The sequence below is a fragment of the Tachypleus tridentatus genome, chromosome 12, assembly GCF_004210375.1.
Source record: "Tachypleus tridentatus isolate NWPU-2018 chromosome 12, ASM421037v1, whole genome shotgun sequence".
Classification (NCBI taxonomy): Eukaryota; Metazoa; Arthropoda; class Merostomata; order Xiphosura; family Limulidae; genus Tachypleus; species Tachypleus tridentatus.
Genome location: NC_134836.1, coordinates 5,331,546 through 5,351,584, shown reverse-complemented (window position 1 = coordinate 5,351,584; position 20,039 = coordinate 5,331,546). Strand labels below are relative to the sequence as shown.

General features: G+C 35.8%; 1 protein-coding gene across 50 annotated transcripts in view; it reads right to left on the bottom strand.

Moving 5' to 3' along the window:
• trol (terribly reduced optic lobes) overlaps positions 1-20,039 on the bottom strand; it is a 324,267-nt gene that overhangs the window by 289,817 nt on the left and 14,411 nt on the right. For all 50 annotated transcript variants that reach the window (XM_076469289.1, XM_076469303.1, XM_076469310.1 and 47 more), the window contains 3 exons: positions 17,020-17,130; positions 1,870-1,983; positions 667-780 (listed from right to left, as the gene is read on the bottom strand). In XM_076469289.1, coding sequence (XP_076325404.1) covers positions 667-780; positions 1,870-1,983; positions 17,020-17,130 — 339 coding nt within the window. The remainder of the gene's footprint in view (positions 1-666; positions 781-1,869; positions 1,984-17,019; positions 17,131-20,039) is intronic.

Below are 20,039 nucleotides of genomic sequence, written 5' to 3'. Positions count from 1 at the left end.
TAATTGTGAATTTTACAAAGTAACACAAAAATTAAAAAAAAATTTTGTGAAATATATCTCACTTCTGTATATGTAGTTTTCAAAGGGAATATAATCAATTATTTATCAACTCTAGAAGTTCTAAAAGTGTATAAAAATTTCATTAGTTTTATGATCACTGTTTGCAAGTTTTCTTTATTCTTGTGAATTATGGAACTTTTTCTAAAGTAAATTAAATACATTCTTCATGCTATACATTTCAAATCATAAACTGACATTGATAACTATTACTCATTTTAAATAAAATTGATGAATGAAAATATAAATAAATTGGATAAAAAAACTCTTGTAACAGGTTTAGGATCATCATTGGTAGTTATGTATGTTGTTCTACTCTATAATCTCTTTGAAACATGATCTATTTCTCTGTATTTTGTCATTGATTAGCAGTTTCAACCAAGCACTAATCACAACTGAGCATCTTAAGTACATGAATTTCCATACATTTAAGTCTAAAAGCTTACTGATTAAGTTCCATTTAATAAATCAAACACCCACTACATCGTCACTCCTGTAAAAGAAGACCAATAAACAATGAAGAAAACAGATTCATTAACAACTTTATAAAGAAAACATTAAGGAAACTATTAAATAAAACTTCTAATGAAAGACAAAAAGGCTACTTACAACAACCAACTTCATCAGATCCATCTGCACAGTCATATTTTCTATCACACCTTAATGAACTAGACACACACAATCCATCTCCACAACGGAACTCATCTCCAGAACATTCTCGTGCTGAAAAATAGTAGTTATTCTTCCATATCAATGTAACAAAAATTATTCAAAGTATGCATTCCTTAGGTAAATGACATGTCAATGCTTAACAGTATGTAAAACAAGGAAATTGGAAAATAATGAGGATATAGATTTATATTTCATAAATTACATTATGTAACAAAATTTTTACTTTTTCTTCTTCCTGGGCAGAAAGTGTTATTTCTAAATTTCTTGTGCCTAAAGTAAATGGAAAAGACGTATTTTTCTCTTCAAACTTTGCTTTTGTGACCTGGGAGTGTATAACAAAAACATGATAGGAGACTAAATTTGAGGGCTGATATGTGAAAGTGATTTACATTACATTCCCAAATCACGAAAAAATACTCTTCTAAACATTTTTTGTATAACTTTAGTATAAATACATGCAAATCTTGATTAATATGTTATAATCAGACCTTATGTAAATGAAAATGTGCAAATTTGCCCATTTGGACACAGAAAATAGGTTAATTTCCAAATTTCAGTATCCAGGTCACAAAAGCAAAGTTTCAAGGGAATAATGACCATTTTCTGAACTTTTACAACATAAGCAATAAGAAATAACACATACTATCCAGTAACAAAATCTGTGTTACATACTGTTACTCAGGATTTCATTCTGATTCTCTTTGCATTACCTTTAACAAATGTTAGAAGGGAAGTTTTATAAACTGCTATTATATATCAAAGTAATACATATGAATTTGTATTATCAACTGAATAACACTGGCAAAACATTTAGATAAAACAAACAACAAGAATATAAAACAAAATGTACAATTAATGTTGTGTCATTTTATACTGCATTTCAGTCTTCTTAAATAACCTGAAAATTACAGATAACATCTACAGATATAGTTTTAATACTGTTGAAATAATATGTCGGTGAATACTCCCCAAAACTAAAATGTTTTCCACACTTGTATTTCCACGTGTGCTTGAGTCTACACACACACACATACATACATACAGAGTAAACACTGAAGAAAATTTATACATACCTAATTAAAAGAACTGTGGAAAAGCAAGTCAACAAAATCTTCTTAAAATATGTAAAGCTCTACTTACGACAGTTCACTTCATCTGTTCCATCAACACAATCATACTTTCTATCACATATTAATGCTCCAGGTATACATGATCCATCTCCACATCTGAATTCATCTCTAGAACATTCTTGAGCTGAAAAAATTGTGTACATTATCACATAAATAACATACTTTGTATACATTTAATAGTTTTAAAGAAACCCAAAACATCTCTCCTAAGCACAATACATACAAATTCTCAAAATTGTTTCATTTCATAAACATAACTGGTATTCTAGTGATGACTGTATTTGTATATGAAGATAAAATATATTTCAAAATCAAATAACTGTGCATTAAGAAAAAGATGATGTCCATATACAAACTGGAGATATCTCACTAAATAAATTTGGGTTTGCTAATTTTACACATTTGTTCTTTGAAGATAAACAACAAACACCTCTGAACAATATATAAATCAGTTGTAGATGAAAAATATTTACCAAGCAGTAACAAATGGCAAACTGTAAATCAAATACGTAATACATAGTTGTTTTTTTATTAGAAAAACTTCAAAAAGTTTATGCACACATTTTTCAGATACATTATTTTCAAAGTAATCTCATTAAAGCAAATTCCAAATATTACGTATTGCAATCATTACTTCAGAAATTGAATTTTGCTGAACACAATGAAAGAACAAAGATGACTCAACTACACAAATCCAAACTTCCAAACACTGAAAGTTTGATGTCTGCTTAAGATTCTGAAGAAAAAAAAAATTATTTGAACAATAATAAAGTATCAATTTCATTGCTTTAAATTATTTTTTAAAATACAAACTTATGAAAAAATATGAGAAGGAATTAGTACTGAATTAAGTCTTATTGGACCTGTGATTCAAGAAGTAATTATCTAAGAATGAAATAAACAATGCAGTTCAAATTGTTCAGATACTTTTCAAATATCCTACACCAACATCCACTGAAAGTCCTACAAGTATCGTAAATGTTACAAGTTACAAAATTCAGAAGAGCAAGGTTCATGCAACTATTGTATAAAAGTGATAAAAATATGAGTATGCTAGTTTTGTATTTGGAAGATAGAAAAAAAGATTAGAACAAAATTTATTTCAAGCAAGTTTGTGGACAGTTAATATGACAATGTGCTGAATTATAAACTGAGAGATTCAATGATTCAGCTTCTTCTTGGATTGTTTTGTAAAACATTGGTCATAAGTGCATCAAATGATTAGAAACTGTGGTGCTGCATTAATCTTTGTTGGTTTTACGAATATGTTTTTAATGAAATAAGCTTCCTCCATATACAGGGCCTAAAGTTTTGTAAAATGACTTTCAATATCTTTAAGTGTTCTACTACTGTGAAGTACTATTTAAACAATTTGATCTAAATAAAAAGCAAAAGATACTTCACATTTGTTGAAGGGTCTAAATGGACAAGTTGAAGAACAACCTAGTTATAATTTTCCTATACTGAAAATGTATTTCTAATAGGTGCCTACTTCTTTCTCACAAAGTTATTGTTGTTCAGCACTGTCCTCAACATGTAAACTTTTTCTTTATGAATGCCACAAGCCTTGGTTTAAGACATGTGCTGATTACTGAATGTGTCATGAAATGAGGATCATTACTGATCTGTCAGTCCAGATATTGACATGTGGCATCAAAGGGATGTCTATCACATGGAACCAACTAGTGTGAGAACTAAGGGATTGGTTCACTGAAAACCAAAACCTCAGTGATGGGAACCTATTTCCACACTAAGGCAGGATGAGAGGTTCCAAACAAAAGAGTGAACTGCAATTGTGAAGAATCAACTCCAGCATGTATTAAATGAATATCAGGAATTCTCATTTATCATCAGGGGATCAAATGCTGTGGATGCAGTGACAAATCTAAACCAGCAAAACAATACCAAAATACCTCAACTGAATTATTATGGCCATCTTTTCTGTGGAACCCATTCAAGAGGTTGTCTCTACAATCAACTACTCCAGTTGTTTAAAATTGGAAAGTTGAAAGGACTCCCATACTCTACTCAAAGAAGGAAAGCAAGAATGAAGTAGTCTCTGTAGGAAGTCATTACTACAAAAAGTGCAATGGGTGACTACAAAGCCCTATTTTGAAAAGCAGACTATACAGAGTTATTCACTCAAAGCACGGCAGGGATGAGCAGTAATTCCATTCTGCTTTATCTGTGTGGTCAATGAGTAGTATGGTCCAGTTAGGGCAACATGCAAAGCAATTAGAGATAAATATCTATCAAGTAGTCGTGGGAAACACCCCATATCAATGATAAGTATGTGGAGCTATGGATAAGAGTGCAGGAGTCAATGTCTTACAGTGCAAATTTTCAGTTAAAGAATACCTTATGAGGTACCATCTATGTGATAAAAAGGGAAAGAAAGATCCCTGAAAAAAGAAAAAAATGAAAAAGAAACTTGCCAGTTAAAGTTGCAAAGTCTGAAGCACACAGTCACAAGTGGATAAAATCCCCAACACAAAAGAAAGTGCAATATAATGAAGATAATGGAAAATTAATGTAATGGGAGTGGTTCACATACCAGCTTACATAATCTCTTGCAATGGGTAATGAAAATGAGACATGAGGGAAAATGCAAGATGCCAGATTTAAGGGAAAAAACAGATCAATGCACTGGAGTAACAATGTAGAGAGGACAATGAAACTAAAGGTGGACCCAACTGTTAAGGGTAGAAGAGAACAGAACAAGAAGTGAGGAAGATTGGTAGAGGATAAAAGGAATCAGGAGAGAAAGAAGAAAGGCCTTGATAGCTTGGAATGGTAAAAGGGAGGAAGGAACAATTGGGATAAAAAAGAATACAGGTAGGGTGAAAAAGGGTATGTGAATATCAATGGCAAACAAAATAGACTGACAATATTCACAGGCCAAAAGAAGAAAATAAGTCTTATAGGACAAATGAAATTACAAGCACGAGAATAGTGGTTCAAAGGAAGGAAAAGTGAAGGCATGAAGGACCATATTAATGTTCTAAATTGGAAAGGCAGAACACTCAGAAAACTTCTGAATCTAGAAAAAATGTAAGAGCACAGTGAGAACAGGAGAAGTAAAAACCATATGGTATCTGGAAAAATAAAAGGCATGGGAGAGGGAAGACTTTTTTGGAAAGAGAGGAGACCAAAGACCCATGATCAAAAACCCAGATGAGAAATTCTGTCACCTGAGTCACAGAAAGCATTCAGCAAATGAACAGCAGGAGACATGCTGGTACACTCCCATTGACAATATTCACATAAAAGAAGCCAACAAGGTGGTGACTTGACAAGTGAAATTGGATCTTCTTGCCAAGGACAGGATAAAAGCCAGATGTAAAGATGCAGAATGGGAAGCTATGGATGTAAAACATGGGATCAAGGGTGATGAAGATGGTATGGAAAAAATGGAAGAGGGACAGGTGCTGATAGGAGTAGATATTGTAATCTTGGAAAACAAGATTGTGCTGGCCAGTAGGGAAGAGTCTGGAGGATACTACAATGGAGTGAACCAGAGTAATCACCTAATGAAGCAAATAGGATATTACTTAAAATGTGAATTTATGACCAATTCTAGTGAAAGGCATTGACATCCCAAGACTATTGTTGAATTACAAGTGATCTAAAGAAGGATGATGTGGTCTTAAGGATCATGGCAAAATCATTCATTTTGGGATAATCCTCTCCATAGAAAGAGTTCTTGAAAACAAGTGGATTAAATAACCATTCCATGGGATAGATTCAGTCTGGATGTGAAAGTTGATCCACAACATTATTGAAAGCATCTATCACAACGTGATAAGATAAATGCATGTATCTCATACTTGGCACATACAAGTCAAAATCTAAAAACAAAGAAATCTGAACTAGGTGACCCCTTAATGGTTCATATGTGCCACCACCATAGAGTTGTTTGAAAGAACCATTACCAGACCTAATGGGCAAAAAAGGAACTAATATAATGCCTAAAGAATTGTCAGATGTTTGAGAACATGGATATCTAAAGTGGTATCATCTGCAGATAAATAACATGAGGCTTCCCAGTGACTGACCCCAGATACAGATCCCTGAAGGGATATCCTTGAGGAGGTGTATACCTGCACATCACAATCTGAGCTTTGTCCAGCCACCATTGCAGATCATCTCTCAGAAAAGGAGGAAAGGAATGTTGGATATTTATATAGGATCCCTAAAAAGGTTTTATTGTTTATCAAGTGTCCACAGCAGGGTTCACACACGGGCATGACTGAGTGGGACTAGGGTGGTCATGTTGGCCTGCATCGAGAAAGGCAACAGAATCTTGCAAGCAGTAAGTTACCAAGTCAAGAGAACAGTGAAATGAATGTTTCATGGAACTTTGATGTAAAGGAGAAGACAGCACAGAGTTTGGTGTCAAAGACTCCCAAAATGGGTGGGTAAAGGGAAGGACTTCTCTAAATTGATCAATCAGTCCACTCAAGCTGCCACAGAAGAGAGCTGGAGTGCTAGTAGTTGACTCCTGCTCAGAATAAGCTTTAAAAAGCCAGTCATCCAATGGTGATGGAATCACATCACTAAAGCACAAATTTGACAAATAAAGGCCAGTACAATGTTACAAAGCACATGGAGCCAAGGCAAATCTGAAGAGGAGTGCCTCTGATGGAAAAATCAACCTAAGATAGTTCAATCAAAGACAAAGTCAAGACAAGTGCTATCAGGATGTTGACACAGGCAATGCAGACATCCTTTCATGTCATCCAAAGTATGGTGAAACTTCCATTTCAGGGTGAGAAAAAGACTCCATGGTGAACCTGGTGAGTGCAATGAAGTGGTTGAGGTAAGATTAATCTATGACCAGCTGCCAGTCCATTGACTTGGGGACAGTGAAAAGATGAGAAGAAAACCCCAGTTTGGTTACTCATTGTAAAAGAAAGATCCTAAACTACTTCTGATAGGTGCTGGCATATTTTGGGATCTCAAAGAGGAGAAGGAAATGAAATGGGGTGAGGGGAAACACGAGGTAAGAAAAGAATTGATTGATTGATTGATAGATTGATTTAGTGTTTTATGGCACAAAGCAGCTAGGCTATCTGCGCCAAACATCCGTTAAAAAGGTAAAAATAAATTAAATGTAGTAAAATACAGAACAGGAAATGAAGGTAAAACAAAACATCATTGAAAAACAGAAAAAGCATTGACACCTAGTTTACAATTGTAAGAGAGAAAGCAGAGTAAAAGAAGTTGTAAAGTACTTACTCTAGCAAAATGGTAATGATCATAACCCGCCAGGAAGACTAACAGGTAAGTTCAAGAACCACCGTCAGTCACCTGAAGTTGGCCTTTCCAGTCCTGGTTCTGGGTAATGTGTTATAGCAACCATAATCAAAATGTAAAATAATAGAAGTTTTAAAAGACATACAGCAAAATCGTAATAATGAGTAGCCAAATGTCCAGTAAAAGGTAAAAGTCAAGGAAATGGAGTAAAATTTGTAAAAGTAAATGAAAGTAAAAACAAAACAGCAATTAAAAACAGAAAATTGCATAAAACTGATGTTGACATCTAGTCTACAATGTTAAGAGAGAAAGCAGAGTAAAAGAAGTTGTAAAGGACATCCTGTTGCAGAATGGTAATGATCATAACCCGCCAGGAAGACTAACAGGTAAGTACAAGAACCACCATCAGTCACTTGAAGTTGGTCTTTCCAGTCCTGGTTCCAGGTTGTGTGTCATTATGGCTAGTACCAAAGGGCAAAGTAATAAAAGTTTAAAAGACATGCAGCAAAATTGGAATAACAACTCGCCAGGACGACTAACGGGTAGTTCAAACGGATAGTTCAAACAGCAGCGTTAGTCACCTAAAGTTGGCCTTTCCAGTCCTGGTGTCGAGTTATTTAATGTTCTGGCCATTTTTCAATGTCAAATTGAACTAGAGAGAATGAAACTGTGAAAAGGGAGCCAAAACTAAAAAGGTGTAATGAATAAATATCCAACACTTAAATGAGATTAAAAAAATTAATGGCCATTAAAAAACTAAAAACTTTATCAAGGTGGACAGAGTCACCATCACCAATAACACTGTCCAATGTTACAGATAAACCCTTGGAAAAAACATGTTTAAAACATTGCTGTCATTGAGAATTGTAACGATGGTAAGAAAGTAAAATGTGGCTGATAGTGATTTGAGTGTTACACAAACTACACATTGGTGCATCAATTCCAGATAAAAGAAAATGACGAGTTAAAAAAACTGTGACCAATGCGTAGTCTAGTTAGAACAACTTCCGCCTTCCGAACCTTACGGAAGCAAAATGGCTAAAGCCAAATATAGGGTTTTATTTGAAAAAGCTTGTTGTCGCGTTTCTCACTCCAAGTTGACTGCCAGCTGGCACGGAGCCGAGCCTTGAATACAAGACCATTGTCCATGTACAGAATAGGCACAGTGGTGATAGTGCCAGAGCAGATAGATTTAGCTGCCGTGTCTGCAAGCTCATTCCCACGAATACCAACATGGCCTGGTATCCAGAAAACCTAAATAGAAGTAGCAGTTAATAAGAAATGGGCCAGTCGGTTTTGAATATCAGCGAGAACAGGGTGTGAGCCAATGTGTAGCGATTCCAGGGCCAGTATAGAACTAAGCGAGTCAGTATAAATAGTGCAGTTGGAGTACTGCTCAGCTTCAATATGATCCAGAGCAAAAAGATATGGCATATAGTTCAGCAGTGAACACAGAAGCTGTAGAGGGGATTCTGCACGCAACCACCGAACCACAGCAAACCATAGCAGAGCCCACTGAATTACCTGATTTGGAACCATCTGTATAAATGGGAACGAAATGATTGTTTGAAAGATGTTCATTAAATAAATGATGGTACTTCCAATCTGGAGTATCTGCCTTTTTCAGATGACTGAAAGAAACGTCACATTTGGGGGCTGTAATAAGCCATGGTGGGATGGGCTGACCTGTGGAATCTGCAATGTTATCCAAGGACAGACCCAAGTCATCAAATTGGGCCTGGATGTGAAGGCCAAATGGAGCAATGGCAGATTGTCTGTTCTGAAAAAGTACAGCCCACTGAGGAAGGAAAACACATCCCCAGGTGGGATGCTTTGGTAAGGAACGAGGTTTTGAAGAATATAGTGAAAATAGTTGCAAACGGCGAACGTGCAGAGAAGGTTCATGAGATTCAACGTATAAGCTTTGAACTGGAGAGGTGCAGAAAGCCCCAGTGCAGAGTCGAAGTCCTTGGTGATGAATGGGGTCTAGCATCTTTAAGGCCGAGGGTCTGGCAGAGCCATAGACCATTGATCCATAGTCGAGTTTTGATCGAATAAGAGCACGATATACCTTTAACATCGATCTGCTCCCCAACTGGTAGTAGAGAGGACATGGAGGATGTTCAGTGCTCTTGTGCATTTGACCCATAGCTGCTTTAAGTGTGGTATAAAGGTCAGCTTACAGTCAAAGATAAGCCCCAAGAACTTGGTCTCAGGGACCACTGGCAGCGAAACTACACCAATATGAAGTTCAGGATCAGGGTGAATACCCCCGTTGGCGGCAAAAGTGCATGCACGATTGAGGGAAGTTTGTCGTTGCCGCTCAAAATAGTGGAGTGCTGTTGTCGGAACCCACACTGGGTGGGCGAGAGGAGGTTGTTTGATTCGAGGAACCAAATAAGACGAGCATTAGCCATCCTTTCTAAGGCCTTACAGAGACAGCTCGTCAAAGCAATTGGACGGTAGTTTGAAGGAATCTTGGGATCTTTCCCTGGCTTAGAGAAAGGTAAAATAATAGCCTGGCACCAGGCATCAGGAAAAACATTCTCCTGCCAGATACGGGTAAAGACATTTAAAAGGACATCAAGAGAAGCAGGAGATAGATGGTGCAGCATATCATAGTGTACATCATCAGGTCCAACAGATGTACTGCCAGACTGATGAAGGGCCATTTTCAGTTCCACCAGTGTAAAGGGATAATTATAGTCAAAGAGACAGTCAGTTTGAAAGGATAGAGGTCAACGCTCTGCCCGAGTCTTGATGGCCAAGAAGGTGGAGGAACAAGCAGAAATGCTAGATACCCGGCAAAAGTTTTCACCAAGAGTATCAGCAATGATCCGGACATCAGCCACCTCCTGACCATCAGAGAGAAAGATCGAGAGGGAGACAGAATTGTAGTGCCCACTGACCTTTCGAATCCTGTCCCATATGACCTTGGAACTGGTGGTAGAAGATATGCTAGTCGTGAACTTAATCCAAGATTCCTTCTGGTTTTGACGTCTTACCCATCTAGCATGTGCACGGGCTCGTCGGAAACTGACACGGTTCTAAAGTGTGGGATATCTACAAAAAGTATCCTAGGCCCGTTTTTGAGCCTTCCGTGCTAAGTGGCAAGCAGAATTCCACCACGGACAAGGATATCGTGAAAAACGTGTTGAGGGTTTAGGAATACACTGAGCAGCTGCTTGAATAATACAGCCAGTTACCGCTGCCACACAGTCGTCTATTGATGGCTGATTCATGATGGCAGGATCAAATTCTGCGAGAGCAGTGAAAGTGGACCAGTCTGCCTGATCCAGCTTCCACCGGTGCATGCGGGTAGGGTGGCATCGACCACGGCCAGTCTCTCTCAACAGTATAGGACAATGATCACTGCCTGGCAGATAATTGTCAACCCTCCATGAAAAATGGGAGAATACGGAAGGAAAGCAAACTGAGAGATCAATAGCAGTAAAGGACTGACTAGGTGCATGAAAATAAGTGGAAAAACCAGTATTGAAAAGAGAAAGATTGTGATTAGAGAGCATACGCTCTACAGAGCGACCCCTCCCATCAATAACAGCACTTCCCCAGTGGGGATGATGGCCATTAAGGTCCCCCAGGAGTATAAAGGGAGACAGCAACTGTTCAACGAGAGCATCAAGGTCTGATTGATCATATGTCTCTCCGGGGACAGGTAGAGAGAACAAACAGTGATGGTATGACCCAAGGAAACACGGATGGCTACGGCCTCCAAGGGTGTGTTGAGTGACAAAGACAGGGTGGGCACATGCTGATCAACCAATAGTGCCACCCCTCCATGTACTCGTCCATCACACAGCCTGCCATTTACAGAGAAAACTGCCGAATGGTGACAGTATCAGCAGGTTTTAGAAACGTTTCTTGTAAGGAAACACACACGGGATGGTAGGAAGCAATCAGCGTTTTGATATCATCCAGATTAGAACGTAAATCTCGACAGTTCCATTGTATCAAGGTGGCCATTTTTAATGACGGGTATGTGAAGAGGCTGAAGAACCCTTCTGTTTATGACCACATCTTTTTTCCTTACTGTCCTTATTCGGAGGAGGTCTATCAACCTCCATGGATCCTGTCCTGGGTCGATTGGGCAGGTCTTTGTTATTGGAAGGGGATTCCAGTGACTGAGGATGCGAACGAATGATTGTTTTGCCTCTTGGGGTGGGAGAAAAAGATGTATCAGAAGAAATGCCTGTACTTGAAACTGAAGGATGTGGATCTTGAGGTTTGTTGGAATGTACGGGAGGAACAGAGATGGGTGTGGAAGTTGATTCATCAACCTTTTTAACCACGGAGGTTAAAAGGCTTTTCATTTGTTTTGAAAACGATTCTCTTGGAGGCACAGAGAGATCTGTCTGCACTCCCACTGTAGTTGTGGAATGAAGTGCAGCAGCATATGTCCGAGATGGAGTGGCAGGCAGCAATTTCCGAGCCTCAGGATAACTAATGTTATGAGTAGTTTTCAAACGCTGCACCTCTTTTTTCTCCAACTATTTTGGGCAAGAACGAAAGTGGGAAGGGTGAGAACCATTGCAGTTGACGCAGTGTGGGTCCATGTCACATTCATAGGCATTGTGTTCCTTGCCACCACAACGAGCACATGTCAGGGAACCACAACATGATGTCTTTGAGTGGCCGAACCTCTGACATTGGAAACATCGAAGAGGGTTTGGAATGTATGGCCATACCCTGCAAATTAGATAACCTGCCTTGATGGTGGCAGGTGCACATGATGATGTAAATGTCAAAACGAGGGTATTTGTTGGCAGTGTAACTCCATCTTTGCGAGTGGAGATGCACCTCACTGCAGAAACTCCTTGAGTGGAGAGACCAGCAAGAATCTCTGACTCAGGGACATTCTTCAAATCTCTCTCAACAATAACTACTCATGATGAATTCAAGGTAGCATGATGGGTAACCTCAATAGGTATATCCCCAATTGCCATTGAATTCAAGAGGAGTTCACTATGGTGGGTTGTGGATGTTTCAACTAATATGTCTCCAGATCGAAGCTTCTTTACTGACATTGGAGAGCCAGCAAGACCCTCTAGTCCCTTCTGAAAGAAAAAGGGGGATAATTGCCCTAAAGGTTTTTCTGAAAGAGAATGCAATATAAGAAAATGAGGTACGTGTGTTACAGATGTCGAAGATTGCTGCTCAGAGTCTTCAAGACGTGGTCACTTACCTGTTGACTGTTTTTCACTATTTTATTTAAATTTTTTGAAAGAGAATCCGTAGGAAAAAAGAAAAATTTCGGTACCCGCTGACCCCACCCACCATGGAGCCCTACAAGGGGACACACTACAATGTCATGCAAGGACAATGCAGCAACGCCAGGGTTTCGTGAGCACTATACCCAAACACCAGCATCAGGCACAATGTCCACAGCACCCGTTGAAAACTTCCAACACTGGTACGTGGTTGACTCTAGCCCAAGTGGACCAGCCGACTGACCCAAGGGGGGCCACCCAAAGGCCACCCGTCTACAGGAATTCGAGGCTGAAGTGGTGTGTTAGGGTTGGACCCCTCAACCACCAGGATCCTCTCCTCCCCTTCACGGGTCACCACGCACGGCAAACACGTGGGTGGATGTTTAGATCCCAGAGAAGGTAACCAAACAGAACAGAACCTTCCCTGGGAGGTCCCCTCACCACGTACAGGAATCCACACCGATGGGGGTAAGAAAGGAAACTGGATAACACATCCTTCTGGAGGAACCCATATCACCCATTGATTGTGACAAAGGGAAGCCACCAAGGAAGAAACTCCAATAGATGAGCTCCTACTGGACCCAAATCCACATAGCAGTCACTAATACACTTAGTGACTGATGGTATTTTGAAGAAATTGCTGAAAAGAAGTTCCTCAATTTTAAGGAAAAGGTAAAAGTTAGGAAGATGAAAAATGGGAAAATAGAAATATGGGGGTATGTGAGGCTGTGACTGACAATTGGCTACAGAAGTTATCAGGGTTGACTGGTGACAGGCAAATGTCACCTGCAACTCTATATTGTTAGGGAGAGTATCAAATATGTGAAGTCTGAGAAATGAGCAAGACAAAAGTCCGTGAGATATAAAGATATATAATTATGCCAAGAAGACTTCCTAGGTTGGGAACAGGAATAATCAGCAAACTGTGAGGCAGAACAAATTAAGTTTTTGCCAGCCAGCAAAGGCTCAGGAGTTTTAGTAGGATCCAAGGCAAAGTTCTGAGGAGAAAGGCTGGGCCATACAACATTCAGTCTTCCAACAAACAGAAGCAGATATTGGAGTGCCCACACCTGAGGCCTGTGAAGAACATCAGTTTTTGGTGTAAACCTTAAAGTGGTAAGGTTAACTTCATAATTCAATGCACAGAAAGGTTTCACCAAATGAGTGCAGAAACAGAGCAACTTGAATGAAGTGGTAAATATGAAAAAGGAATCTGATTAAATAAATGAAATGAAGTTGAAAAATAACTTCATGAATAAAAAACGTCAAAATGCAGCATTTAATAAAAAAAACTATATTAGAACACAAATGCTGACAGAAGAGAAGTATAGAGGGAATCATATGCATCATGTGATTCAGAGATAACAATGATGTACATAATGTAAGTTCCAATATACTAATTACAATCAAAGAAAGTTCCTTGATAGATGGCAAAACTTAACAAGGATAGCTAATCTTATAAAAGGAGGTAAAGTAGCATAGTGGAAAATAATTGTATGCTATGCAAATGATAAAGTACCCAAGCGTTGTAAAAAGACATCTTGAAATGAATCAAACATAGATGTACATAAAAACAGAAAAAGCCAGAGCATTAATTTTGTAGCACAAGATAGAGTTGAAAGCACTTACACTAACAACTGAGGTAGTGAACGTGCAAAAAACAATTTAATTACAAGTTGAACACCTTATCTACTTGGCAATACTGGGGCAATTCAAGATGTAATTTTATAAAACATAACAAAACAATATATTGTCACTACTGATATATCTAACTTCTGTTGTAAAAAAAATGCATGTTCATCTTCAGTTTACAATAAAAGGTGTTGAAAGAATGTTTTATACAAGTGATCAAGCTGAAATGCATACACATACAGACATACTTTCACAACAGTTCTAACCAAGCCAATTCCATACAAGTAGTTTTATCAGTTTTAGCCAATCACCGTTTCTCAACATTTGTTGTCAAAATGTTATGTAATATATTGTGCAGAATAAGGAGCTCTGATTCTGATATAATCAACAAAGGACAGAATATAATGTCATGGAAGTGCTACTCCATAGTTTTCTGCTTGGAAAAATCCTAATGAACAAATTAAAAGATGCAGTTTTTAGAAATACAGTAAACCTAATACTTTTCTGTCTTGACAAAAACAATTGATTATAAACATGTTTGTCAAGCAAAAGTGAATCATTTCACAGCAGTTGTAAAATTATGTTCAGTTCAATACATAAATCAATATGCCTTTCAGTTCAGCACGAATAAGCATAGAGATCAGAATAAAGTGATTAAAGCTTAATATGGTAAGAAAACATACTTTTTGGTTTTAAAGTTTACTTCATTTTATTGTGTTGCAAGTATGATAAAATAAATGTATCTTGAGGCATAGTATGAGGTAGGCTTAGTTATTTTCAACTCAACCACAAATTTTGTTTCTTATATGATGCTACATGAAGCATGTTTACATTTAGACATAATAAGGCCACATAGTTGAATATATTAAAGTTCAACCAATTAAATTTTTAAGCCCACCAAACAAAAGCAATTGTGGCCCATTAAAAGTTTGTTAATAAACCACATACCCAAAGCCACTTTGTAGATATGAAATAAATTCCTTTTAGTAACAAAAATTCTAAGTCTAAAACTTTTACTAATTTACAAAAACACAAGTAAACTACAATTATGTGACTACAGTATTGAAATCTTAAATACATTTCTAATCATCCGTAAATACTGACAGGAGAATTTAAATAAAATTTAGCACATTTTGTAGCTAAATTTTGAACTATATTCAATACTTGAACTTTATTGCAAGTTTTCATTAAATATAAGGTTGTACTATTCTCTATCTGTTCTTTTACATTAAACAAGTCAGTATGTAATTTAAAAGTAAGTATTTTTACTTTGTTTTGTTAATTTTTTCAAAAGTAAAATTACATTGCCCATACTTATTTATGAAACTATCTTCAATCTTAATACATTAGTGATGTGTGTTATATTGCAACTGTTAAATTTACTCTTTAATAATTAGCAAGTGTCATATCACTCACACTATTTGTTTAATTTTTAAGTTCATGTTTAACTCATAAGAACATAATATCACCAGAAACCTGTAGAGCAGAGGGATTTAATCTTTAAAAAGCAAACGAGAATTAACAGTTACTATACACGACAGTTATACCTGATAATTCGTATTAACTGAGCTAGGATATCTGTACAGTTAACTTAGGTTTGAAACAGATAATGAATTTTCCAGAATTGTAAATCACTTAGATTTAGAGAATTGTATATGCATGTTTCTAAACTCTCATCTGACATACATGATCTTTGTTTGAGCAGCAAGTACAAGTTTTCTCCATTATATTTTAATTTAGTTTTATGTAATTTTCTTTTCGTAATTTATGAGCAGTATTTTCATAATTCCTTGTTTCAATTCTCTTAGTTTGATGTATTCTGCAGTTAATCCTTGTGGAACCTGAGGAGACAAAGTTCTCAAAATATTACATATTTGAATTTGTAATAACTGTTTATCTTTCCTTCACATCACTATGTCTATAAAGTCTTATAAACAAAAATGTTATAAATATTTTAAACATAGAATATGACATTTCTTTGATATTAGTTATCAACTTTTATAGAATTTTAAATCAAGCAAGTTTTATAGTTTTTGTGATGATGCAATGAAGTTATCCTAAATGCCTAAAATATGTAAAAACTTCTCTACATTTATGCTCCAGATTGAACAAAATCTGAAAAATTTCATTATTTGTGTCATTACAAATGACAAACAATTAATAGACTCTCCTCTGACGTACAGGAAAAATGTTTAAGTAGTTTCCACCATGAACACTTTACAACCATTACATCCATATATCACTAATAAAGAGTTGAATAACTCAAGAGATTTATTTCCATCTGTCCCAAATAAAGAACTGAATATCTGATCACATAATAAATCCACATGTTATTGATAAATAACAATATCCAAGCAAAGCTATCACGACCAAATGTTATAGAAAGAACTGAATAGGTGAGGACATTCAGCACTACAAGGAGGTATAGAAGATGTCTGTAACAGAGAAAACTGAACTGAGTTAAGGTTATCTTATTCATTTTGTGCATGTGCGTGTGTGTGTGGTTTTAGTATTGTAAGTCCATAGACTTACTGCTGTACCAGTGGGGGACCATTGTATGTGAATTCTAGTATGTAAATTCACATCTCTACAGAATAGGGAAATATTTCCCATACCCTTCTTACTTTGCATGACCTTTCCTACACACCACCTGTACACAAGGCAAGAAAACCTACCAGACTAAGACAAATTTTGATAATGGTATTTTAAATAGAAGAATTTACTATGTGGAAATTGGATAACAGCTATATATGGAGTGAAAGTTTGTATTTAATCATACTGGAAGACTATACTACTAAAAAAAACATGTTTTCATAGTTATAAATACACCATATATTTTATTACATTAAATGAAAATCATTTGGCTGAAATGTTTACAACATAGTTGTTTTTTATTACAAATTTCTATTTTTTCATACTGTTCATTAGATTTAAGGATACTTGATATCCTAAAAATCTGGACAAGAAATCAGGTTATATTGTTAAAAGGTATGCAAAACATACTATTATCTTGAAAGAGACAACCAAGAATCATATAAACTTACGACAATCCTTTTCATCCGAGTTGTCATCTGGGCAGTCTACTCGTCCGTTACATCGCAAATCTTGACTTATACATGTACCAAAGTTACACTGCCATTGATTTGGTAAGCATGCTATTCATATAAAGGTAATAAAAATGGATTAGTGATAAAACATAAGAAACTTGTATTCAGAGAGTGAATTATATACATAACTATTGACATTTTATTTTGCTGTTAAATTATATTTAAGCTATCATTTCTAGCAATAGTTTACCTATGTTACAATGTAGGTGTTGCAATCGTGTGAATGGTAGTTTTTATTTTCCTAAGAAAACCTTAGTATTTTAATTATTACATGGAAATACACCTGATTGGGAATACTAGGCATAAGTGTATGTGTAAAAACTTATAACAGGGAGAATTCAGAAAGCAACTTCTAATATCTACAAACAGATTCACAGATTTTATTTAAGTGTTCACAAAAATTTTCATTCTACTGTCATCAACAAAAATTAGTTTATATCCAATATAAAACTTTTGCAATATTTATTTTCATATCTGTTTTTAGTGGACAGAACTGAAGCTATTCCACTGTGGGAAAAAAAAATATATATCCTGAGAAGATAATTCTTTCAGACTCACCTGAATATAGAAATATCACAAAATTTACAAAATTAAGGAAAATAAAGAAGCAACATTTCACAATTATTGTTTTCTTGTCAAGTCTGTAACTAGAGAGGTTCAACAAGTATTAACAGCTTCATATGTCAGTTACACAAGATTTATTTTCCACTTTGTAAGTAATTCTAAAAAAACAAAAAAAGACAGACAGAAAACTAACTTATAAAATAAGTAAATTTTCTTTTACATGTTTTTATTCACAACACTAAAAGGTAATGGGATGAATGATACACAAAGTTTAATCTTTTCTTAACAGCTCACAATGTAGAAGTTTATTTCAACAAGTAACTCCCTCTTTAGACTAAACCAGTACTGGTAAGTTCTATTCATCATTGGAAATTAACAATGAAAATTACCAACTGAAAGTATGTCACTCAGAGGAGGTAGTGAATTGAACAATGAATAAGCAGGTGTTATGTTTCAGGAAGGTACAGGAAATACCCAATTTTGTTATTCTCTTAAGGTTTGATGAGATTGTGATATTCACAATAGAAATACAACTACATTATGATTAAGTCTCAGTTAGCAAAATCTCTGAAGTCCAGGTTATGCATTTTTCAAAATAAATTTTTTAGCGTATATCATGAAAAGTACAACATATTTGAAGAATAAAAGCATCTTTCCAAGAATAAAGTTGTCAGGGAGAAAAGAGTAAGATTAGGCTATTATCATTTATTACACCTAAATATAGGACACTGCTTATTTTAAAATCAATATAATGCAAGAAAGAAAAACAAGGTTGTCCCACAAGAACAAAACTAAATATTTCATAACAAGTGAATGATATCTGTACATCATGGTAAATAGAAATTGTCAATCCACTGATGAAAGACTCAATGAGGATTTCAGTGAAGCAACTGAAGATAGTAAGGAGAACTTCCTGAGGCTGGCTTACAGTAAAGACCTGCTTCAGACCCAGAGGTCATCTGAATTTTGTCAGCCCAACAGAAAAGTCTCAGTTTCATTCTACATATGCTGATTATTGAAAGCAACATGAAAGGCTCAGTGCACCACTGTTGAATAGAAACAGTTCATAGAAGCCAAGTATAAGTATCAGTGTGAATTAACACAGGAATGTATTGTTTCTTTGTATGTAGATTTAGTGCTTAAGAAAATATTAAGTTGCTGTACCTAAACTTACAAATCTTCACATACAGTATACAATTAGATCACACCTTTAGATGCAGGATAATCCCAATACCACAGTGCTACAATTGTGAACCAACTGTACAAACAACGTGGTCATGAAATAATCAACAACTTATAGCATAAATCCAATGAAGCACCTCAGGCTCATGGAAATGATATACAGCTACCAACTAATCAGAATAATATCCCACAGCTGCAGAAAACAATGTCAAAGGGCAAACATATTTTCTTGCTGAATATTACACTTTTGAATAAGACTTTTTTCAAATATAATGGTCCAGTTAAATGGTAAATCAGACTGCCTTGAAATTCAGGAATGTAAGCTTCATAAAGAACATGTGAAAAATATAATCTCCAAAATATGATTCATTAACTTAAAATTTGTTTTCATCTTTGAAAAATCTGAAAGACCAAATTTAATCAAGTGGCCAATTTCATTGAATACATAAAAATTGAAAAATACAATTATTTTCAACGAAGCATTTACAAATTTGTAAGATCACTTAGACTTAATGCATTTGGCCTGATGAAAGTCAGTGCCACCACAGTTCACACTATATATACAAGATTAATTTGCTCTTTACCAAAAAACATGCATGATGTAATGTTGAGATAATTTGACCAACTAAAACCTTTTCATACTTAAAATATCTGATATAATCTAAATTATCCTAGGCATTTTAAATTAAATAGTAATGCACTTGATGAAATTTAAGTCACTGTTCACAGATTATTTTGAAATCTGGAATTTAAAATTAAATATGAAATATTATTTGCAGAAATAATCAAAGATGTTAAACTAATTTATATAATGCAGCAAACAGAGAGAAACACATTTAACTAAACATTTATATATTAAAATGTAATTAATGTGGGTCAACCACACAATCACAATGTTCTCAAATGGTTTGTTTATGAATTTCACACAAAGCTACACAAAGACTATCTGCACTAGACATTCCTGATTTAACAGTGTAAGACTAGAGGGAAGGCAGCTAGCCATCATCGCCAACAAATACTGGGATTGACCATCACATTATAATTCCTACATAGATGAAAGGGCAAGCATGTTTGGTGTGACGAAGATTTGAACCTGCAACCCTAAGATTACGATTCAAACGCCTTAACCACCTGGCCATCCCAGGCTCATTCTTAAATGGAGCCATATTCCTATTTTATATAATTGCATTAGACACTACAACGTCTACCAT